The sequence below is a fragment of the Puma concolor genome, chromosome C2 (genome assembly GCF_028749965.1).
Source record: "Puma concolor isolate L17-30 chromosome C2, mPumCon1.1.hap2, whole genome shotgun sequence".
Taxonomy (NCBI): Eukaryota; Metazoa; Chordata; class Mammalia; order Carnivora; family Felidae; genus Puma; species Puma concolor.
Window position 1 is genome coordinate 106982896 of NC_141675.1, and position 25274 is coordinate 107008169.

At 36.2% G+C, this 25274-nt stretch overlaps 1 protein-coding gene across 7 annotated transcripts in view; it reads left to right on the forward strand.

Annotated features, from left to right (window-relative positions):
* The window catches only part of CBLB (Cbl proto-oncogene B), a 214958-nt gene that overhangs the window by 3449 nt on the left and 186235 nt on the right, over positions 1 to 25274 (forward strand). For all 7 annotated transcript variants that reach the window (XM_086675534.1, XM_086675533.1, XM_086675536.1 and 4 more), the window contains exon 3: positions 11651 to 11901. In XM_086675534.1, the coding sequence (XP_086531660.1) occupies positions 11651 to 11901 (251 nt within the window). The remainder of the gene's footprint in view (positions 1 to 11650; positions 11902 to 25274) is intronic.

Here is a 25274-nt window from a genome sequence, read left to right on the forward strand (position 1 = left end):
TAGATGAACGATAGGCCTGCGATTCTATGGCCGGTGGTGCTAAAGGCAGAGCCAGAAATTTTTGCCAGATAAATATCCTTAGTTCTTGGCTTTAGTGTGACCTATTTAAGCTTCTGCCAGTTTATTCAAATTGTGATATTAAAATGCTCCAGACAGAATGATGTCATAGTGTCAGAACCTTGCAACTTGCTGCTTGAGGTCAGGTTTTGATGTTAGCATTAGATACTTAAGAATAAGGAGTGTGCACTTGAAAGAGCTGCATGTATCTGGCAGGCACAATGCTAGCTGTCTTTGCTTTTCCAAAGAGTATGCACTTTAAGGTCTTTCTTAACTGCCTACATCATTAGTTGGGTGTAAGAGAAGGAATTCAAGGTTTTTCTCTAACTTACCTGTTATATGAGTGGCCAACAGATGGGTCCGATTCTCCCAACGAGCTGCACCTCCCTCCCCACCCCTTTCTGTGAGTGGTCAGAATTTGTGCATTTGTGAGTGAATGAGAGAACATCAAATAAAAAAGATTTATATAAGGAAGTGGTGAACTATAGTTAATATAAAGTCATTATTTTTCAAACATGAGGAAATATATTCATAGTTTTGGTTTGTAACTGTTAACATAAGTCTTAGCCACTTTTAATTATGTCACCATGAGTTATAGTAAAATAGATGGTTTTTTGATAGTTAAGCTTCTGCCATTGTTTATTTTATTAACCCTTTTGTGGGTTGGGTTTAGCCTCTCCAATCGAGAAACTCGACTCATAAGGGAAACTATTATTGACAGTCTGTACTTAGTGGAATGAGGGTTTGGGTGCTGGCAAAGGTGCATTGGTATGGCTTTCCCTATTTGTCTTCATTATTTGTCAAGAATAAAAATTGTGTTCATTTATAAATGCATCCATGGGTTTTGTGGAGGGAAATCACATAAATCATTATAAAAGAGTTCAGGATGTTTATTACTACTCAATCACACACTAATAAAAAGGCATTGAGAGTTACTAACTGAAAATATATTTTATTTAATTGTGTAATGCAGAAGCATCATCCCCCCACATGTGTTTACCTTTATTTTCTTTGTCAGTGGTGAAGGAAGTGGTTCATAACCTCAACATTGTCCTGGTGATTACATCAGGATCTTTATTATTAGTCCAAAAGTTAATCCCTTGACACATTACCTAACCGTTTCATAAAATAACTGCGATAAGCATGAGTATAGCTTGTGAATAACAGAAAAAGTAACTGTCAAGCCTAACTGGTAGTTACGTAAAAGGCAGGGTTAAATATTTAGTTAATATTTTTGTCTTTAGGAAGCTTCTTCAACAAGGGCAGATCTTAGAAGTATAAACATGAAACCAGATTAAAGTTCAGTATGTTTCAGCTACCTACAAAGTAAAATCACTTATTTTGTAGGGGATATGAAACAAAATACCCAATAAGTGTGTAGTCTTCCCATTCCCTGGCCTCTAGGATTTAAAACAGTCAACTGGGATTCCAGTTCCAACTAATTGTTATGGTTTCAGAGGGCAGACTTTCTATACAAGGTCACTGAGAGTAGGAGGGAGTCATTGCTCAGTGGTGTTTTTTGTGACATGTGAAGTGTTTTGTGATAAAACATCAGTGGCACAGAGTTAGCAAGGTACATTTATTGAGAAAAAGAACAGTAACATATCCCAAAGCATCCCATTTAGATGTATTTTTTGGCCTTAGCTCTATGTGTCAGTTTAAGTCAGTAGCTAACCCCAGACTCTTCAGGTCCATGGATGCCTGGTTGATACAGTGACAGAACTATTACTCGTGAATACATATCTCGGTTCAAATATACCTGGAATGTGGAGTTTGTTCCAAAGCTGTTACAGAGATGGGTTTCTTAAACACTTAGTCAGCATTTACTGAGGGCCTATACTGTGTTCAACAATAAGTGCTTATTGCTAGGGATGAAGCTACATAAGATATATCTTTGCCTTTGACCTGTCAAAAAACTCAGAGACCCACATCGGAGCCAGACATATACATGGTAATTTATTATTTACTTATTATATTTACTAGGTAATTGCCATGTAGTATGGACAAGGCTGTAATACAGACCTGTACGAAGTACACTGGGGGCAAAGTGAAGAGTATCCACCTTGTTTTTCTGGCTGCCGTTCAGACAATTGTCTGTCTGGATTCTGCTGGGCACTACCTTTAGGAACAGCATTATTGTACTCTTGTTGGAAGTGCTGAGGTGAGGGTAAGGAAATGATTGCTAATCAGTATGGTAGGAATGATAATTTATTCATGCGAGGTTCCTGAGCATGGTATTCATAAGTGTCTTAGCCAGGTGATGGAAAAGGGAAGAAACAGTTTTCCATCTAATAGATACTAAATGTACTGGACTTACATGGATGTTCAGGAAATTAGAAACTAATTAATTGATGCCAAAGAGCAAAGCAAGTTGAATACCTGCCTACGTTTTGTCTTGCTGTCCTTGTCATTTATTTGAAATTACATTATTGAAAGAGTTTTAAAAGCATTTAAAAAGCGATGATGCCAAATAGCCTTTTCCGCCTTTTACCCTCAGTACATTCAGTACATTTGTCAAGCTTGGAATGCAATTCATTCTCTGTCTTTATAATTTTACTGCAACCATGATATATTTTAAAGTTTGTCAATCAAAGATGCTTGGAATACATGCTATTTAAAAAAAAACTAATAGTAGGTATTTTTTTCTAAGATGAATTCCCCATAAGTCTAAAAAATTATATGTGGGATGAAACTTAGGTTTTGGATGCCTATTGTTTGTGTTTGTTGGGTTTGAGATACCACCATCCTTAGGTCCTTGGAATAGGGAATAGCATTTATTTGAATTATTCTTCACATATTTCCTTTTCCTCAGTGAAGTTGTTCCGTGTTAGCAGAATCATGGGCACTGCCTGACTTGGGTAGATGATAACACATTAAATATCTGGACAATTTTGTTTTAATACTGAAATTTTGAATTTGTGCTTAGATAAATGAAGTGATCCCAAAGTTTGCTACTTTTCTACTTCTAGGAAAAACTTTTACAAAGTAAGACATTAAAAAAAATCCTACCAAGTTACCTTGGTTTATCCTTGTGGTATAGGGCATTCATTTAACAGAAGCTTTAATCAGTAATTTTTAAAAAAATGCTTATTTATTTATTTTGAGAGAGAAAGAGACAGAGAGAGAGAGAGAGAGAGAGAGAGAGATAGTGTGAGTGGGGCAGGAGCAGAGAGATAGGGAGAGAGAGGATCCCAAGTAGTCACCATGTTGTCGTCATAGAGCCCAGAGCCCAACATGGGCTCGATCTCATGAACACCAAGATCATGACTTGAGCCTAAATCAAGAAGAGCTGGCAGCTTGCCTGCCTGAGCCACCTAGGTGTCCTAGTTAGTAATCTTTTTTAACTCTTATAAAATCTTTACCATTCATTTGAATCAACTTTTCCTTTCTTTGAAGTTGCTTTATATCCTGTCTATTGATTTCATCATTCATTTATCAAATTCCATTTATGGAAAGATAGAGATTTGTAAATACCCCTTCCATTCTATGTAGTATAGTGTATTCTACATACTACAGAGTGTAGTAAGTGTTGTAATGGGATATAAATAAAGTGCTGTGACTTAGGATGTGGTGGAGGAGAATGCGCTTGCTAAGGTAAAGAGTTGACTTAGCCCGCTTCTCTTTTGCGGATGTTTTGGATTCCAGTGAGGTGGAGGACACATCACGCTGAAGGAATGTGGGGAAAGGGAGATTGTTAAGAAGGTAAGTTTGAGAAAGATGAAGAGGCTTTCTGCTCTTTCAAGGAGTTTGGACTTGATTTAAAATCTTTGACCAGAGTGTGAAAAACAGTCAAGGCTATGCTGTGATAGATTACTCTCTTGACTCTGAAAAGGATGGATTAAGAGAAAAGAAACTTAAAAGTAGGAGTAATGATCCAGGGAAATTAAAACAGACTGGGCAAGAAATAATGAAGGGCTGAGCTAGAGAATTGAGAGTCTGTATAGCGAGTATGGGTTCAAGCATGGGAGGCACTTTGGAGATAAAAGTTACAGATCTGGTGACCCTTTAGAGATAGAGGATGAAAGAGAAGGTGAAGTGAAAGTGACTTGAGGTGTTTAGCTTGAAGGCAGTGATGCCCTTAAAGAGATCAGGAACATAGTAAGAAAAAGAGGAAGCCTGGGAGTTGGTGCCTGTGTTTGTTTTTGGCCATGTTGAGTTTGACATGCCAGAGTGAAATCCATTTTGAAGTCAAAAAGTTGAATGTACAGTTAAAGAGAGAAGTTGAAACTAGAGACATATGTTTAGTAGATATGCCCACAGAGTTTGTATTTCAAGTTGTAGAACAGCAAGAGATTTGCAATGCAGAGCAGAAGATGAGAGTCCGAGAAAAAGTCAGAGATTGGCATTTTGGCTCTGTGGGGTTGTACTTATAATTAGATGGCAGTGAAGGAGAGAGAATCTTACAAAAAACACTGATGAGAGAGGTTGGAAAAGAATTAGGGCATATTGATTTCTTGGGTAGAGACAGCTTTAATTAAGGAGATAGTTTCACATTCTGAGAAAAACAAGTTCAAGTCCAAGTGGAGAAAACCAAGCAGGATGAAAATTGAAGAAGTTGCTAAATTTCATGAGTAGAGGCCATTATTGACCTTTCAAGAGTGGTTTCATTTACATGAGGGCACTAGATTAAAAAGAGTGTGTGGGTCATTTAACAGTCATTCTAGAAGTGTGACAACTGGTGAAAAGAAGAAAGTTCTCATAGATAACTTGCCGGTTTGAGTAGAACATAACATTGTGTGTGTGTGGGTGCTATAGGAGAGCTTCACAGATTGAAGGGAAGGGATACAGGTAGAGAGTGATTTAAAATGCAAAGAAAGAAGAAATAATATAGTGGCATCCTAGAAGATTACAGTGTGGGAGGAAAAGGGTAAGAACAAGTTGAAGAGTGAACCGGGGTAGATAACTAACTTCTACTTAGATAAGAGAGAAGTTAGGAAATACACAGAGTGTTGAGAGATTTTGTAAATTTTACATTGGGTTGTCATGAAGTGATTTAAGGAATAACATTTGTAGTGTTGAATCCATGTTTTAAAACTGTTTATTATAGAATGAACAATGTATATTTTAATCAGTCTTCAGCAATGAAATGTGTATATAAGTAAAACATTGGAAATAAGTTTTTATCTTATAGATTAAGATCATTTTAGAAACATGCTGTGACTTAAATCATGCCACAATACTATTTTTATCCACTCTGCTTGGGCATATAGTTAAGGTTTTTGTTTTGTTTTTAAATATATAATTGTAAGTTGCTGATACTTTCCTGGTAATGAAGGAAGCATTTTGAAAATAAGTGACCAAATTTTTAGCTCTTTAACACGTTAATATTTAAATAATTGTTAAATATACTCATGTCATCTTCCCTTTTTTTTTAATATGAAATTTATTGTCAAATTGGTTTCCGTACAACACCCAGCGCTCATCCCAACAGGTGCCCTCCTCAGTGCCCATCACCCACCCCTCCCACCCCCCATCAACCCTCAGTTTATTCTCAGTTATTAAGAGTCTCTTATGGTTTGGCTCCCTCCCTCTTTAACTTTTTTTTTTCCCTTTCCCTTCCCCCATGGTCTTAACACTGTTAAGTTTCTCAGGATCTGCATAAGAAACCACAATTTCTTTATCCATTCATCAGTTGATGGACATTTAGGCTCTTTCATAATTTGGCTATTGCTGACAGTGCTGCTATAAACATTGGGGTACAAGTGCCCCTCTGCATCAGCACTCCTGTATCCCTTGGGTAAATTCCTAGCAGTGCTATTGCTGGGTCATAAGGTAGATATATTTTTAATTTTTTGAGGAACTTCCACACTGTTTTCCAGAGTGGCTGCACCAGTTAGCATTCCCACCAACAGTGCAAGAGGGTTCCCATTTCTCCACATCCTCTCTAGCATCTATAGTCTCCTGATTTGTTCATTTTAGCCACTGACTGACTCATGCTATCTTCCAATAGCAATAACAAAAAAAGCTATTAAATGTTCTACCTGTTCAGATTCCACATCAGCTGAGTACTTACTGCTGATGTATTATTAGCCTTGTTTGCTGCTTTCTTGAACAAAACACTCCAGACTTTTACAGGGTTTCAGGTAGTATGAAGAACTTCAGGATCTCAAAGAAACTCTTAATGATCTTCAACAGAGCAGTCAGTGCCCTTGGTCTAATTATCTATGTTGGCAAAATCTGCAGAGTTGACCATGTTGTGGTATAATATAAAATATGGAAGGGGAAGTTCTAAAAAGTAGTGAGCGTCAACTATGTGCCAGGTACTGTGCAGAGCACTTTACATTTCTTTTTCTAAGAATTATAACATCCAAAGAGTTTTCTAAAGGAAGAAACTGGCCCAAAGTTGTAAAGCTAATAAATGGCAGCACCAGATCTTAGGTTTGATTGATTCTAGCATCTGTGTTCATAGTATGAAGATTCAAGCAGACCATGGAATAATATGATTCTTCACCTTTCCGTGAGAAGTGAATCAAAAAGATCTTCACCCCCTAATTTTTGATATGATCAAATTCTTTTCAAAACTTTGTACTCGTTTAGACAGGTTTAGTCATTCTAGGTATGGTTTTCCTATGTATAATATTACCTTCTTCTGAGAAGTTCTTTGTTCTTTCCTTTCTACACTTTCTTTCCTCCATCAAGTATTTGTTGTGCATTTACTCTCTGCAAGATTCTACATTAGGTGATGGAGACAGACCAGTGAGAGAGATATGTTCTCCACCCTTAAGGAAGATCTGTTCTTATTTGGAAGAAAGTGAACAAATGAATACACAATTGATAGTTTAATTACAACTAGTCAATTATTTAATGTGTTTATGTAAATCTTTTAAAGAAACTTCATTGAAAACCATAAATGATTGGGTAGTTGCCCCTAAATGCTACCACAATTAATATACTAGACTCCTGACCAGTTTGATATGCTAATTACTTGTTTTGCCCAATTAATATTCTATGTAGAAATCTTTACACTATGTATTCTATGTATTATCTTTATACTTTTTACATTTTATACTGGATACATTTATATAGTTTTATACACTTAGGATGATTTGCTAAATTAAAATGGGAAGAACTCAACTCATAGATGCTTTTTATCATAATGATATACTTTTGTGTAATTGCAGTAAGGAATCTCTTGAAACATTTACGTGAGGAGCACAGACAAGGGATTCTTTCAGGCTTTCCATACTGTTGTTAAAAATGGGATATTTCACTTCAGGGGTACATGATTTAATATAACTGAATGCCCTGTGAAGTGAGGTGTGCTCTATAATGAAAGTCTGTTACAGTATAGGCACAATTCCTTACTGGTGAAGTTTGCCATTTGTTTCAGGAGAATTTCTTTCATGCATTTCGGGGGCTGGGTCCTGAACCTAAGAAATATGTTAGCTGACCTAATACCTTTTTGTTACCTTTTGATTAGAAGTTTTAATTAAGGCTCAGTGGAGAAACTCTTTAAATGCAAGAGTTTTCCAAGAATAATTGATGGCTTTGAAAATTCTTATAGCACTAGTAAATCCTGTGTTTATATTTGTGCCTTTGCTTTGATACTGTTGAAGATATATTTAATGTATGTGAATACATATTGTATGTGTACAGCATATGTAAAGATTAGACATATATTTTTATGTATGTGAAATGGTATGGACATATACAGAGAGGCCCCCTTAAAAATCTCTAAATACATTTAAACAAATACAGTAGGTAGTTGCATACTGTTATGGAGAGAGTGCCTGACTCTCTCAAGTCTAGACATTAGTGGGTTGAGAGCAGTAAACTCAGCTATGTTCCATTTCTGTGTTGTAGTATTTTTCTGTAAAAAGGAGGGAATTGGTCATAGTGATTTCCAAGGTCCTCTTTAGCTCTAAAACTCTTTGAGTCAATGACTCTCATGGAGTTTGTGGCCTAATTCAGTGGTAAATGTTTTGCCTTTTAGTTTAAAAGCAAAGAGTAACATTGCTAATGAACCAGTCCTTTTATGCACTGGTGTTAAGAAGTTCGTCATTGTATAATAAGATTGTAGGTTTGTTCTTTTTAAAGCTTTTTTGTGTTGGGACCACCTTTCATCTTAGGGAGCAACTTAGATATTTCTAGAAGACGGCTAAGTCATTTGAATCTGAACTTGAACCTTGTGGTGAGCTTGATTTTTCTCCTTAACATACTGTTTTTAGAAAAGCAATTTTTCTTTCTCTGGCTTTCACAGTTACTTGCACATAGCAGGCACTCAATAAATATTTATCGAATTGAATTTGACCTGCCTAGAAGTCATAGTCCTGGTGTAGGGTTATTCATTTTTGGCAGAAGCTGTCATAAATCACAGAGTTTAATACTAATCCAGCTGATCAACTGTGTACTCAGCAGCATATCAGCATTGTATGTTACACTTTCCCAAATGCAAATTTAGAAAACTGTGTGGCCTACAGGGGCCTTGATGAACTGAATCTCACCTATTTTAAATCTACTTGTGCCACTCAACCCTAGGCTTCCTGTGCCTTTACCTTTTAGAATGACTGCATCGACTCCTTTCTTTCTGATCTATTCTCTAGTGCCTCCTAAGCCTTTGCATACCCTTTTGCCTGGAATATTCCTTTTGCAAATTTAGGAATGCCTTTCTTGGTATCTTCATGTCAAAATATGAGTGAGCTGCTGATTTTCTCCTCTAGCACATTGTACTCTCCTCCATCATAGCACTTAATGTCTCCTGGAATTCTTTTTAAGCCATCAGTCTTTTTCACTAGAAAACTCCTTGAGGACAGGTCTGTGATTTATTTCATTCTGCATTCCCTAGGGCCTGTAACAATGCCTGAAACAGAAAGGTTTGTAGAATTAACAAATGGGTCCTGAAATTCATGCAAATTTGCAAATGGCATAAAAATAAAAATGTAAATGAGGTTAGCCAGAGATCATTAATTATATGCCTAATTCTAATTAAATTGTGATATAGTTAGAAAGAAGATCAGCCTGAGATTCAGAAGATGCAGGCTCTTGTGTTGGATTAATGATTTTTTAATAGTCGCTTAATCTTTGTAGTTCTTAGTTTCTTTATCTGAAAATGAATGGATTGGACAGGATCTTTCCTAAGATCCCTCAGAGCAAGAATTACATTGCTCCTAAGTTAATTATAGAGAAGTAGGTCTCTTCTGCCAGACTTCTTGAGGCAGGAAGTATGTTGTAGTCATCTATAATTTCCTGGCACTAAGCTCAGTACCTGGTATATAGTAGTTATGCAAACAATTGTACCGAATAAAATAATAGATTCCCAGATAGAATTACAATTTAAATAAAGCAAATGAGAAAAAGGTCAAGTAGAGAATAGCAAATTAAAAATCTGTAACACTTAAAAAAAAATCTGTTAAAGAATATTTATTTGGAATATCTGAAGAAAATACCTGAGAGAAAATTTTTTTTTAACAGTTAAAAAGTTCACCGGTAGAGGAAATTAATTTGAAACTGCATAGTCCCCTAACTACAAGTTAATAATTTATCAATCTGTGAGGTGCTGTAGCAAGTTTTATGTTGCTGAAATTAAACTGTGTCTGCTGTATGATGTCGCTGGCAATATTTTTGAAATTTGTGCATACTTGTGATACTATTTTATTTTTTAAGAATTGAAAAACTATATGCTGTTTGAACCAGAATTTATTCAATCATTGACCTGTTTAGTATTTCATCAGTCGTTAGGACAGAATGAGCTTCTATGATTATATCAAAGTGTCACAAAGTAAAAGGAGGGTAAAAAGCTTTATCAGCCCCTTTAACTATACTTTTCTAATGATTTGGCATTATTTAATGTGCCAAATGGCCTTGGGTACCATTGGACATGTTTAAATTACCAAACTGGAATTGGATCTTCTTGCTCCTATGCTGTGTGCTGCTTGATGGGCACTTGAAGTATTCCTGAATCCATTTTTTTGTTGTTGTTGTTGTTGTTGCATTGGCTGACAGTATTTTAACTAGTCCTGGAAATAACTGTACATCTCACATACCTTCTACTAAAGCCACACTAAATGTATTTTCCAACTCAAATTCCCATCAGCCAGATTTGAAAAATACCTTCAGCCACTTCAGTGCCACCCAACAGGAGGTTAAGTGTGATGAAAGGGAAGTCATACTGGAAAAAGAAATCATAACCAATTGTGTGTTTTTTTATTTTATTTATTTATTTATTTATTTATTTATTTATTTATTTATTTATTTATATTTAGAGAGATTGAGAGCGTGAGGTGGGGGAGGGGGGCGGGGGGAGAAGCAGAGAAAGGGGGAAAAGAGAATCCCAAGCAGGTTCCAGTCAACCTGAGCCAAAATCAAGCTGTCAGAGGCATAACTGATTGAGCCACCCGGGTGCCCCTTAACCTTGTGTTTAAAATCTCTTGCTCTTGGGGCACCTGGGTTGCTCAGTCTGTTGAGCGACTGACTTCAGCTCAGGTCATGATCTCATGGTTCGTGAGTTCAAGCCGTGCATCAGGCTCTGTGCTGAGGGGCTCAGAGCCTGGAGTCTGCTTTGAATTCTGTGTTTCCCTCTATCTCTGCCCCTCCCCTGCTCACACTTTTTCTCTCTCTCAAAAATAAAAAATAAAATAAAATATCTTGCTCTTGAAAGTGTTACAAAAATATGTGATGAAAGCCTTAGAAGAGGGCTAGCTATTTGAGGGACCATCAAGTTTATGCTTCACTGGCTTCTCAGTAAAGCTGCCTTTGCTTTGTACACTTTGCTTTTTGTGAGATTGTGCACCTTTACATTATGTGTGCTCTTGGGCAGTATCCAATGAATTCATTTACAAATTATTTAATTGGGTGGTTCCTTATGCCCTGGTTTGAGGGATAGGAGGAATAAGATGAATTAACTAACTTTTGACTAAATTGCATGAACATGTAGAATTGAATATAGTAGTTGAGCTGCTGCTTTTTCATCCTAGCAGAAGGTTCTGCAGGCAGCTCCAAATGCCCCAGTGGTTGGGTGACACCCGATGTAATGACTGAATCTTTATGGAACGCATGTCTACAGGCACGGGATATAATATGGGGAGGTGGAAAAGACTCACTCTGACCTGATACCCATTTACTACTTAATAACTCAGTTATTAAAATAGCACTTCTTTGTTTTATTCTCCTCAGGGTTCAGGAACAATATGCCAAAACATTAATTAAAATCTATGAAAGAGCTTTAGCTGGGAGTTCAGTGTAGTAAAATGATATCTAAATGTGAGGCGACGTTGGTTGCCAGCAGAAGACGCCCATTTCCTAATTTTTATTTAAAGAAAAAGACTATAAGTGGTATACAATAATTAGCACACTGGAGTTCTGTGAAGCCATGAACAATGGGATACTGTAGAAGAGAGAAAGAAAACTTAAGAGGTGGAAAGTAAAGGTGTGACATAGTAAGCATGAATGGGAGGAGAAGAAAATTGGATTTAATTATATCAAGACAGATGCAAATATTTACCAATTCTTTGTAACTTGGAGATAGTAATTTTAAGATCAAAATTTATATTATGGAAAATGAAGAAATAGTACAGTTTGATGAATTTCATAACTTTTCTATGAAACAAGTTATTGTGATTCATATGAAAGTATTTTATTTTTGTCTCTTTTTTAGGTCAGACTGTGCCAAAATCCCAAACTTCAGTTGAAAAATAGCCCACCATACATACTTGATATTTTACCTGATACATATCAACATTTGCGACTTATATTGAGTAAATATGATGACAACCAAAAACTTGCCCAACTCAGTGAGAATGAGTATTTTAAAATCTACATTGACAGTTTAATGAAAAAGTCAAAACGGGCAATAAGACTCTTTAAAGAAGGCAAGGAGAGGATGTACGAAGAGCAGTCACAGGACAGGTAAGAATATTTCAGATTTATTTATTTTTTTAGTGATAAGGTCATATTTATGTTACTTTTTGCATCATAGTATAAATGTCAGCTTTTTTGTTTTTTGGAAGAAATACTGCATTTGTGTTTTGCTTTTCACATTATTTAAACCTTGTAGTTTTACTTAAATTTCTTGATAATTACTAATTCATGAGATGCCGTTCTTTTTTAAAATAGACCTTAGTTTTTAGGACCGTTTTAGGTTTACAGAAAAATTACTCCCAAGTACATAGTTCCCATCTACCCCTCCCTGCCAACATGCTTTTCTCCCATTATTACTGTCTTGAATAGTGTGGTACATTGATGAACCAATAGTGATATAGTAGTATTTACTAAAGCTCATAGTTTATATTCGGATTCACTCTTTGTGTTGCACAATTCTGTGGGTTTTGACAAATACATGTCATGTATCTGCCATTTCATTATCATGTAATGATGTACCTCAGTTTGTTTATCCATTCATCTATTGAAGGATATCAGGGTTGCTTCTAGCTTTTGGCAATTATGTATAAAGCTGCTGTAAGGATTCATATGAAGGTTTTTATGTGGACGTAAGCTTTCAGTTCATTTGAGTAACTACCTAGGAGCATGAGTGTTGGGTCGTACGGTAAGCCTATGTTTAGCTTTGTAAGAACCTCCCATGCTGTCTTCCAAAGTGGCTGTGCCATTTTGCATTCCCACCAGTGATGAATGAGAATTCCTGTTGCTCCCATCTACCGTATTTGGTACTGGAGGCACTGCCTTGACTGGATATGTATATGTGATAGACGTGGGTGGGAGATATAGCTTGAGTCTCAGTGTTTGACTGTTAAGTGAGAAACTGAACAGGGGTGGCGAAGACTGAAGGGACATCAACTGAATCCTCACTTTACAGCCAGGATTCCAGACTTAGAGGCTCCCCTTTGAAGTTTGTTTGGCTATTTCAATGTTAAATTTTATGGTCTATCTTAAATGACGAAAGTTAGTTTTCCATTTCTGGGATATTTTAAATATATCTAGAATATTCACTGATAGTAATAGTATATTTAGATTTCCAAATTTGAAAACAAATATTAAAATATATATGACTTTAATGTGGTTAAGTTGAATTTTTGTTTAAGACACTTAACTTCTCTGTATTTTAGTTTCCTTCCGTATAGGGAAACCTCCAAGAAACCTCTAATGTTTCTTTCAGGTCAGAAAAACTAGCCTCATTCAGTCTGATAAAACATAGGGTTGTATAATAGCAAGTTTACTTATCTAGTTGTGTAGACTCTGAACTTGTCTGTAAATACTGGCCAAACAAATACCCGGAGTGAGTAAAACCATCAAAATCAAACAAAGAAAAACCATCTGCCAAAATGTAAAATGGCATAAAAGTTTACTTATTTATAATTTGCTCTCTAAATTGGTGATGAACCTAACATAATCATAAGTGTTAACCAATTGTAACTATAGGCTCATTATGTAATATACTTGGATCACAGTTTACACGTTTTGAGGATGGTGAATCTTTCAGTTGCCTTTTAGTTGTAAAGTTCTAAGACTCTCTCCTGGACTGCCAAGCAGAGTGTGAATCACCACATGGTATCATAAATAAAGTAGGGAAATATAGTAGTGATGGTTTCTTACAAAGAATGTCCAGTTATAGGGCACAACAAACCTTTCAAGAATGACCAGTTATAGGGAAGCCAGCTGTTTATGTTTAAAACTGTATTTTTACTTTGTTCTACAAGTGATCTAATAAAATCAAGTTGTTTTATAATTGTCTTTTTACTTCTTATTCACATTTAGTAGCCCTGAAATTCTTCATGAGTCAGCAAAGAAATCCATTTAATTTCACGTTTTTAGGATATTGGTCCAGTGAGAGGGCATGTAATTTCTCAGTTTAGGAATTTGAGTGGATACAGTGTTTTCATTGGATGTAGTCATATAAGATGTGGTGAACTTGTACCCCACTTTTATAACTTCTTTAGAAACTTGAAACATTTCCTAACCCAGTAGATGTCTTTATAATTACCATTTCACTTATAAACTTTGGTATTTTGGACTTTTTATGTGGGAGCATATCATGGGAGAATCTCTGTAAAATGTTGGTTGCTTGTGTGTAGATTTCCACAGATGATGACAGGTTGTATATTGCTGATTGATTAGGTCGAGGAGACTCTAAATTCTGTGTTTTAAGTGTCCAAGTAAATTTTGTCACTCTGCTAAATTCAACCCTAAGAGAGAGCTTATTAGTTTCTATGCTGGTATAGCGTGTTCCTAAATGAATTTTTCTGTCATCTGTGTTCCATTTGCTGATGGTGTTCTTTGACCACTGTTTTTATGCAGAACTTACATTTGATACATGTTTAATCAAAATTCATAATAATGTACCACTCTTGGTACACCATAGTAAGAACATAGGTTTTGATCTATGTTTCTTTTGGTAGTTACATATTTTTACACATTCATTTTTAGGTTGCCTTAGTATTTTAAATGCAAGCTGAGGCTAAAGTGTGCCATTGTATATGGAGCTGTGAGACATTTTGCTCTATAGAAAACAAAAGAAATTTCTTAGAATGTTCTTATGGTCGTTAGGCAACAAAGTATTCTATTTGGTGCAATGACTCTTATCTAACATGGATGACACAGTGATTCCTGGGTATATTATAAATTCTCTGAACAGTTTTTGCTTCTGCAAATAATGTCAGTAGGGATATTGGTATTATTAAGCTAAAACTGAAGGAGGTAGTAATAGGAGACATAGTGATTTGGAGCCCACTGACTATATCAGCATTGCCACCAGCAAATTACGTACTTTGTTGAGAAAAAGAGTGCTGGATGAGTTCACGAATCCAAAAGTTTGTTTTCATGTTCCTGCTGTGTCAAAAAGAAACTTCTTTGTGGATTTGTTTTAAACGTAAGGGCAAATGGGAAAATTTCAGGTGTCTACTTTGATTAAGCTCGGTTTTAATTAATTGCTGAAATATGAGTGGCCTGAATTTTTAAAGCAGTTTCATATAATTGTGACAAATATGGTAAATAGGAAAATAAGTATAGCAAATGGCATGCAGTGTATTTTTTGTCTCTAGGTGAGAAGCAGAAAGTTTATTTGCTAGTGAAATAGATACTGTGGGTGTAGGGCAAACCTCTCACTTGGAGAACGGGGTGGGATGACGATTTCTGGTTAGAGGCATGCTGCATGCCTTGCTTGACTTTCATGGCAAACCTCTTTTCTAGCATCACTTCTCCCAAGTTTGTTTCTTTGTTTTTTTTTCTGACAAACGGTTGAACCTCACACTGAGCTAGTGCATCTCCAGCTGAATGTCTAAACCATTCGGAGCTGGTGTTTCTTTCTGGGAAGAGTAATTTAGTGATATCAGGCACCCATAAAGTTTTCGTGTGTATATATGGGGTGGGGGTTGGGAATCATGTAGAGAAGGGAGAATTTGTAGTTTCAAGTACAGAGAAGAGGTGAAACTTGATATCCCATGGCTTACATTTTTAGTGGCAAAAGTCCGAATGAATGTGAGGCTAACAAATGTAGAATTGCCAGGAGGGGCTCTTCTTCAGTGATATGACTGGTAGTTTCATCAGTTGACCATTTTGATAGAAAAATTTACTCTTTCATGTAAAAAGTTGTGTGTTAATTACCTGCTCAGCAAGGCCTGGTGTTAGACACTGTTTTAGAACACCCAGAGGTGATGGCCTAAGGATACTCAGATTTTCCGTATTTCATAGCTGCTTCAGTGAACCAGAGTGCAACAAACCATTTTCCCCTCCCACACTCTGGTTTACAACCACTGAAACAAAACCAAAAGTCAACTGAGGTGGAAAAAATAGTTGTGTTTGATAACCCATCAGTGAAGAAAATGAAGGCTTTTAAAAAATTCACACCAGAGGATAATACATAGATGTTGTCTTATTATTAATGTCATTTCAGAGCCCCTGGGCTGTTCCTCATGCACATATATTGTCGAAAATCACAGTGTGCATAGCTTGTATAATAATATTCGTTCCAAACCAGATTTTTTTAAAAAGTATTTCAACATAGAAAAACTCGTCCTGGAAGATGCTAGCCTTTACTTAAAATCCTTCAGGAGTATCAGGCAAAAATCTTCCTCTCCACTGACCATTTGATTGAACAAAGAAAAATGCTATATTAAACTGGCTGTATTAATATAATAAAGTGCCTTTTCCTCTAAAGGACTACCAATCACTATGCTTGCTGTTTATACCTGTGTTGTAATTTATGAGATAGTATACCAAGAACATTTTGGAACTGATATATTAAAGATTCATGGTTAAGTTAAAAATCGAATCAAAAAATATCAGCAACAACATTAACAGGAACAACAAAACACAAAGCTGCAAATAAACCTACTTGGCTTTCTTCATACCACCGTATGCCAGCATTGCTTTGGCCAGATAATAGTGTGTCAGTTTAAGTGTTTAAATTTGTATAAATGTAAATGCTGTTGATTGCTTGGTCATGGAAGTAGGCTTGAAGTTCCCCTGGGTTTTCAGTTTAACCATAAAAACAGATTGACCTGTATGCACAATTGGGGCTCTAGGTAGTAGTTTTAATTATTACTAGAACTCACAGGTTTATGGCCTTGTTTAAAATGCCACAGTAAGTTCTACGTTTTCTCATAGGCAGCACTATAAGTTGCGAGAAGGAAATGAGGAAAGAGTGCTTTCAAATGGTCTGTTGTCATTTATGCTCCAAGTGTTCTTTGTAGCGTTGGTTGGTTTTCTGACCTGTGATCTGTGTTTCTGATCTGTGTTGTTTTTAGTCTTTATTTTCTGGATTGTCACAATATTTTTTGGTTCAGACGTTTCAACATCATAAAACAAAGATGTGGTTTGTTTCAAACTAAAGGCTACTACTGTTGCTGTACTAGTCTATTAAATAATTTTTCAGGGCGCCTGGGTGGCTCAGTCGGTTAGGTGTCCGACTTCAGTTCAGGTCATGATCTCTCTGTCCCTAAGTTTGAGCCCCACATCGGGCTTTGTGCTGACAGCTCAGAACCTGAAGCCCACTTCTCGAGTCTGTGTCTCCCTTTCTCTCTGCCTCTCCCCCACTTGTACTCTGTCTCTCTCTCTCTCAAAAAAATAAAAAAATAAATAAATAAACATAAAAAAATGTAAAGTTTAAAAAAATAAATAATTTTCCAAATCCAATAGTAGTTTCTAGTAAAAATACTGTCTTTGTTTTTATAATAACCATTTGCAGGAGAATTAATCTTAGGGAAGTTATATCTTTCTTATATAAATAACTTGTACAGTGTTGAATGTATTTCCTATATTTTAAGAAATATCTCTTGTTTAATGATGCACGAGAGGGAATCGATTATTAGTCTTTTAAGAAATAATCTGACAAAAAAAATGATCTAGTCTCTTTCTTTTCTTTGTTTATTAATGGTGAAAATTGCAGAGCTTTTACATTTCATGAGGACAAGGGACAGGTTGCAAACAGAAAAATATGATTTCTAAATAAATCAAAATAGATTCCTAATCTTTTTGGAACACAAGTTCTTTAATATAAACGTATTGAGTTGCCATTCAATTTTTTGCAGTTTGTCTGCATTCTAGATATCTTTTTCCTTTTCGGTGGAAGACTAGAGGAACCAAAAGACTAATTTTTGATATTTTAAAATGATAATATACAAGTATGATGCAGAGGACAAATAGTGGTCGACTCCTTTGGGTAGCAGTGTCTGCCAGGTAGGAAATGGAATTTTCTTTAGAAAACTTGAACATCTTCCTCAGGCTGACTTATCATAAATGAATAGAAAGTTTATTTAGTCTTGATAAGAATGCTTTCATTCATATTTTAAGCATCTGAGAGTTGTGAATATACTTTTCTAAAGTTTGGAAATGAAGGGGCTTATTAACACACTGTGAAAGGAGAGACCACAAGAAAGTTACTTAGACAAATGTTTTCGAAGTTAAACAAAGGGAGTCTGTTAGAGTGGGCAGGTGAGAGCTTGAAGAATCTTTGACTGTTGAGGACTTTATGACTAACTTCATCTATGATGCTTTTGCTAAGTAGACACAAAGTGATTTTCTTACTGATTTTCATGTAAGTGAAAAGTGAAAGGGGTTTTGCCAGCAATTTCCCCTTTGGGGTACATTTTAAAAATACAAAAGAAGTTATTAAGATGTAATTTAAAATAAAATTCACTATTTTTTAAATTTTTAAATAAGATGTTTATATTTAATCCATTTTATTTTATTTACTTTTCCCCCAGCCCTCTGTTAATATCATGCAGCCCCTAACTCCTGATTTATTAGCTTTTAAAAATTTTACTGCAATTTATTTAAATACCTTCCAAGTCAAATTATGTATTATACACATATAATATTTTGATTTTAAAATTGGAGACTTTTCCTCCCTACAGCTTAGAGTTTATTAAATGTTTACAAATTCTTGAGAGCAATAAGCATCGTATTATAAGACAGTAAGCCAACTTACGAGACTCAAAGTGAACTTGACTTTATGGTTGAATACCTTTTATGTTTTTCAGTCTTAAGTCAGCTTATTAAAATTGATGTTTCCCTTTCAGTGACTATCTGGTGACATTCAAATTTGGTAATTAAAATCCAGAAGCACTCAAGAAAGAATGCCTGTTTTTAGTTTCGTAATAACAATGCTCCCAACAAAGAAGGTTGATGAATGATGTCTTTCAAGTGGCAGATTTGTTATTTAGTTAAAGACAGCTCCTTTGGCAGTTTCTTAAAAAAACTAAATTGAAGTCTGTTTATAAAACTGACAAGCTGCAGTAATAATCCTATAGCCTGAAGAATGCTTGGAAATCTAGCCCAAGAAGCACCCCCTTTTTTCCCTCAGTGATTTAACAAAGTAGAGTTTCCAGGAATCCAAACATTTTAACATCCAGCACTAATTGGGTAAGTCATAAAATAGTACTCATGTATGACTGTTTGAAATAAAGTGCTTCAGAAATATTTGGTTTTCTAAATCCATTTTTAATATTAATCTTTTGTCTCTTTAAGCTCGTTTTTGGAACATGAGTTTTTGTTTGAGTTTGCATTTATAAATCAATTGTTTATAGATGGGCTGATTATAGCAGGATATACAGATGAGGTTATTACAAAAAGTACTCATTTATAGATTCAAATAATAGAGATTGAGGCTGCTTGGTTTGGTAGAACCGTTGAAAAAAGATAAATTTAGATTTATTGAACTGTATTACTTTGAACATCTGATCTTGTGATCATGTGATCTCTTAATCAAATATATGTGACTGTATTAATTTCCTAGGGTTGCCGTAGGAAAATATTATACACCAAGGGGCCCAAACAGCAGTTTCTGTTTAAGTTGACTCTCTTACTGATGGAGCCTAGAAGTCTGAAATCAGGCTGTCAGCAGGGCTGTGCTCCCTTCAACCCTCTAGGGAGGATGCCTCCAGGACTACAGTTTTGGTAGCCCCAGGCATTCCTTGGCTTCCAGCAGCACAATTTTAGTCCCTACCTCTGTCGTCACGTGGTGTTCTCCTCCCTCTGCCTGTGTCTCCATTTCCTTCTTTTGTACATGAACACCAGTATTGATGGATCAGGGCCTAGCCTGGTGACTCTATTTCAATTATTACATCTACAAAGACCCTGTTTCCGAATAAGGTCACATTCAGGGTAGGGTTGAAGTTAAGATTTCAGTGGATCTTTTTAAGGGACACAATTCAACCCATAATAGTGACCAAATGATGGTAGTATAAAATTTATAGTCAGGAGGAGAAGAAAATGGAAACTCATTCTCATGACATGAGAAGTCTGAAAAACTTTGCTCTGTTGAAGATAATGTCAAAGAAAATTACTTAAACATTTTTGTTTTGAAGGACCTACCTGTAGGTCAATAATTTTTGTAGATTTTTAAAGATTTATAATAAAAAGCATATGAATTAATTTCTTGACTAATTTTTATGCATATATTAAAAGCATGGTGCATTACATTTTCATCTGTATTTTTGTATATGTTGACATAAATGAATTTATAAATACATTGTTACAACAAACATTCTTTCTGATTTCAATGTATTAAATGCTATCTTTAGAAATTATTTATACTATAAATATGTATATTTAATTAAAGGTTATAATATTAAGAATCATGATTATCCCTTGATTAAGAATCCCAGTTTTATTCTTTTATTTTGTGATAAAAACTCTGGAGGATTAATTAAAATAGTTTAAATATGATTATGACTTACATCATCATTGTTAAATCTGTTAACAAAGTTTTCTGTATTGTAATTAAAAAGAGGTGAGAGGTGTGTTCCATGTTGGTGGCATAGGGAATGCTACATTTCACATTTACTTTGTGCCTTTAATATTATGATATAAAGTATTATAAGTATGGATTTCAAGTTAGGATTTTAGGTAATCAATTCAAGAATTTTAGTTTAAAAAATAGTAAATAATTTTTTCTAAAAGTGGCATGTCGAATAGCGTAACCCACGGGTCAGCAAACTATATAGAACTAGATAGTAAATATTTTAGATTTTGCCACATGGTCTCTGGCAACTACTCAGCAGTGCCTTTATAGTAGGAAAGCATGGCTATGTTCCGACAAAACTTTATGTATAAAAGCATGTGGTAGACTAAATTGGCTGTGGGCTATAGTTTGCCAACTCTTGGCTTAATGTATTATTAATCTTATTTTTGGACAGTAAAATTTTGAAAGTGTTTTATCAACATGACTGAGTCTGTAAGTTGCATCAATTAATTTGGCTGAAAGTAACAGTACGTGGGGTGCCTGGGTGGGTCAGTCGGTTGAGCGACTGACTTAAGGTTTGTGGGTTTTTACCGTTTGTGGGTTTGAGCCCCGCGTCAGGCTCTATGCGAACAGCTCAGAGCCTGGACCCTGCTTCTGATCTGTGTCTCCCTCTCTCTGCCCCTCCCCCACTCATGCTGTCTGTCTCAGAAATAAATAAACATTAAAAAAATTTTTTTTTTAAAAAGTAACAGTATGGGACCAACAGTGGTTTACAAGTGTAGGGATGTGTATTTCTCAACAGTGCTATCAGAGACCCAAACTCTTTCTGGCTTTGTAATCTCCTTTCTTAGTTGGGCTTGTCCTCATTCTAGTCACTTCATGGTTGTAAAATTTCTGCTGTGGCTTTGTCTTTTTTAAGGCTACAAGACAGGAAAGAAGGGCAGGGCAGCACCACATATGTCTGTCCTCTTTTTATCACAGATCAAAAAGCTGCCTGGAAGCTTTCTACCTGATTTGCTCCTTCCAGCAGATTTCTCTGAGGTCTTTTTAGGACATAGAATCTCCTCTTGCTACAAAGCTGACTGGTCTTTTCAAAATTTTCAAGTTCAGCCTCCATGTTAGAGGAAGGCAAGAGAGAAAAGGATTGGGAAGGGGTATTCAGTCTACGGTATCTGCCCAAATAAATAAACCCAACGTCCATAGACACAACTAACTTGGACATATTTTATGGTGTAACTTGGTAGGACTTACTTCTTTAAACTATGTTGTCAAGAACTAATTTTGAAGTTAATCTGCACTTCATAAATGCTGACAGAAGACATACAGATGTTTGTCGGACCAAAATGACTGTTTATTAGTCATAGTAATAGCAAGAGGCAGAGTATCACTATTTGTGCAGTTCCCTGACTCCCAACTCCTATAGAAGGACATAAAGGACAGGTTACACCTGCCCATCCAATGGGTTGCATTACTGAAGAACGTTGAACTTAAGAAATGAGTTTTATTTTTTTATTTTTTATTTTTTTTAAATTTTTTTTTTTTTCAACGTTTATTTTTGGGACAGAGAGACAGAGCATGAACGGGGGAGGGGCAGAGAGAGAGGGAGACACAGAATCGGAAACAGGCTCCAGGCTCTGAGCCATCAGCCCAGAGCCTGACGCGGGGCTCGAACTCCCAGACTGCGAGATCGTGACCTGGCTGAAGTCGGACGCTTAACCGACTGCGCCACCCAGGCGCCTCAAGAAATGAGTTTTATAATGAGAGGTAAACTGACCTAACCTTTGCCCTGGAAGGAGACACTGGATAGTGTTTTTGTTCCAGAAGGAGACACTATTGCTGTCACCCAAGGCTGTTTGCTATATAAATGTTCCTGAGGGGCTCCTGGGTGGCTCAGTCAGTTGAGCGTCTGACTTCGGCTCAGGTCATGATCTCGCAGTTCGTGAGTTCAAGCCCCACGTCAGGCTCTGTGTTGACAGCTCAGAGCCTGAAGCCTCCTTCGGATTCTGTGTTTCCCTCTCTCTCTGCCCCTCCCCCACTCACACTCTGTCTCTCTCCTTCAAAAATAAATAAACATTAAAAAAAATTTAAAAATTAAAAAAAAAATTTTCTGAAAGAATAGTCCCAAACAAAGGGTGTCAGTATTTGTGGTCAAAATACATGCAGACAGACATGTGAGAGACCCATGGAGAATTTTCTCCCAGAATATATATGTTCATTTCTTTCCTAGAAACCCTAGTTGTGTCTTAGGTTATGAAATTTGAATCTCAAGAATAATATATTATGGCAGTATTTCAGATTGTTAGTAAGACCAAAACCTTGGGTTCTGCCATGTGTAATAAGTTATGTATATGTGAAGTATCAAATATATATTTTAGGGATCTCATATATATGAAATAATTGTGACATCCAGAACAATAGTGAAAACTTTTTAGAGTAAACTCTGTCTCTTCTTACTAACTTTATGGGAAAAAAATATTTAAAAATAAAACAAGGAACAAATATACTAAGATAGCTTCATCTCAAACTGGTTATCCTTTAAAAGAGAAAACAATTTTTTCTTTTTTCATTGAGTAATACCTCTTTTAGACTTTGACTACTGTAAACTTAGGTTTAGACACAAATAGCCAAAAGCAAATACTTTGTTTCAATGGTAAGGACCATTGAAATTATGTTTTATAAGAAAAAAGTTATTTTTGTCACCAATGACTATACCTCAGAGGCAAGTAGTTAGTATTCCTGTTCCATTTTCGTTTAAAATTTTTTTTTTCAACGTTTATTTATTTTTGGGACAGAGAGAGACAGAGCATGAACGGGGGAGGGGCAGAGAGAGAGGGAGACACAGAATCGGAAACAGGCTCCAGGCTCCGAGCCATCAGCCCAGAGCCTGACGCGGGGCTTGAACTCACGGACTGCGAGATCGTGACCTGGCTGAAGTCGGACGCCCAACCGACTGCGCCACCCAGGCGCCCCTCCAGTTCCATTTTCTATCTAGAGAAGCTTAATTGATTGCAGGTTACAGGACTTGACAAGAATTGTATATATTTACGTGTGGTATATTTCTAAATGATGTCTCATTACCAAGTTGGCATGTGTGAGCCTGCAGCTGTTGGCATCTGAAGGGTATCAGCATTGTGAGCCTTTTCACCTTTGTTTCAGGAGGACTTATTTGAACAATTAGCACATTTTATGCTTGTGAAAATGAGGTGTTTTCTCATCCTCCTTAAACCAGTGTGAATATTGTATGTATTGTATGTCAAATGGTCAGTCAGTGCAACTTTTTTTTTTTTTTTTAATAAGACAGCTTATATTTGCTAGTTAAATTCAGGACTGTTTATTTAAAGCTTCATTTAAAGTTCATTTTACATGCCTTTGTGCATGTGTGTGTGTGTGTGTGTGTGTGAGAGAGAGAGAGAGAGAGACAGAGAGACAGAGAGACAGAGACAGAGACAAATTCTGCTTGTGACTTTTTAAGCTTTTAATTTTCTAGATGAGCAAAGTGTTTTTTTCCCCTTTAAGGAAATTGGAAAGTTTACCTAAATTTTTTTTATGAAAATTTTTTTCTGAAAATAAATTGGTAGCTCTTTTTACAGATGCTTCAAACACTTCAGTTATGTTTTTATAAAGTGACTGAAGTCTTGAAGTTAGTGATTTATCACAGTGCATTTTTCCACTTCATCAGATTTGGTAAAATGACAACATGTGGGCCAAATCCAGCCTCTTTTTCTTTCTGTAAATAAGATTTCAGTGGCACATGGACATACCCATTCTGTGGCTACAGTGGCACAAGTGAGTAGCTGCCACAGAGACTCTATGGCCCACAAAGCTAAAAATATGTACTATCTGGGCCTTAACTGAAAAAGTTTACCAACCCCTGCAGGATTGATATAATCACCAATGGCAGTCTTAGAAACATGGCATTTTTTAAACAGAAACATTTTCTTTGCTTTTTCTTTTCTCCCCTATTTCTGCCTAATGCTATATGAATTGCTGGCCATTGGCATCCTCTAAGGACATTAAAATATTAATGGCAGGCCATCTGTGACTGAAAGCTAAAGTTCTTAGAGACCCCCACTTCCTGTCTTGTGTCAGTATTCTGATGTATATAATTTTAAAGTGCATAAAATTTAAACTTTTTGTGTTGTTTTTTTTTAACACAAGATATGTCACTAACGTGTTTGGCAGTCATCTTATCTAGTGGTTTCCCTACAGAGTCCACAGACCAGGTGATGTGTTCTCATCTTCTAGAATGATAAAGTGCAGGTCCTTGACTTTGTATATTACCTCTGCCCTTACCAGCTGGGATCTGAGTATCGACATTTTTAAAAGTGCCCTACCTGTTTCTGATGTCGTGCTTGTTCTCAGAGTTCCCCTGAGTGAAATCATCGCACCTTCAGTGTGCAGTTACCAGAGACTACTGAGAGGGCAGGGCTGGACAAGGATCCTGGGTCTGACAGATCTTTCACTTTACTACACTTTTTTTTTATCACCACTGCAGGACTCCACTCCCAGTTGTACGTCATTTTAAAGGATCCCCAGGAAAGATAAGTATCAGTAAGGTCTTTGAAAGAATTTTGTTCGAAAAGAAAAGAAGGATTGAAATTATCATTTTATATTCTTTTCAGATTGGCTGAATCACCACCCTGAGAATTTGCGTTGGCATGCTAGCCTTGTATCCTGCCATTTTCCTTTCATCCCCCATTTATGCAAAGTCTTTCTTATTATTAATATAGCTAAGACCCCTCGCCCCCACCCTCATCAGGTTTTCCTGAAGACACTTGCTGAAGTATCTCTTTTCCCATGGACTGTGGCATTTATCAAGGCCCTTCTTATGGTACTTAACTATATATTGTCAAATTTTGCTATCTTTTGAAAATGGCGAGAAGACCGATCGTTTTATTTATTTTTTAATTTTATTAAAAAAATTAATGTTTATTTACTTTTGAGAGAGGGAGAGACAGAACAAGTGGGGGGGGGGCAGAGAGAGAGGGAGAGAGAATCCCAAGCAGGCTTCACACCATCAGCACAGAGCCCGGTGTGGGGCTCAAACTCATGAACCGGGAGACCATGACCTGAGCCGAAATCAAGAGTTGGATGTCTTAACCAACTGAGCCACCTAGGTGCCCCAAGACAGATCATTTTAAATATC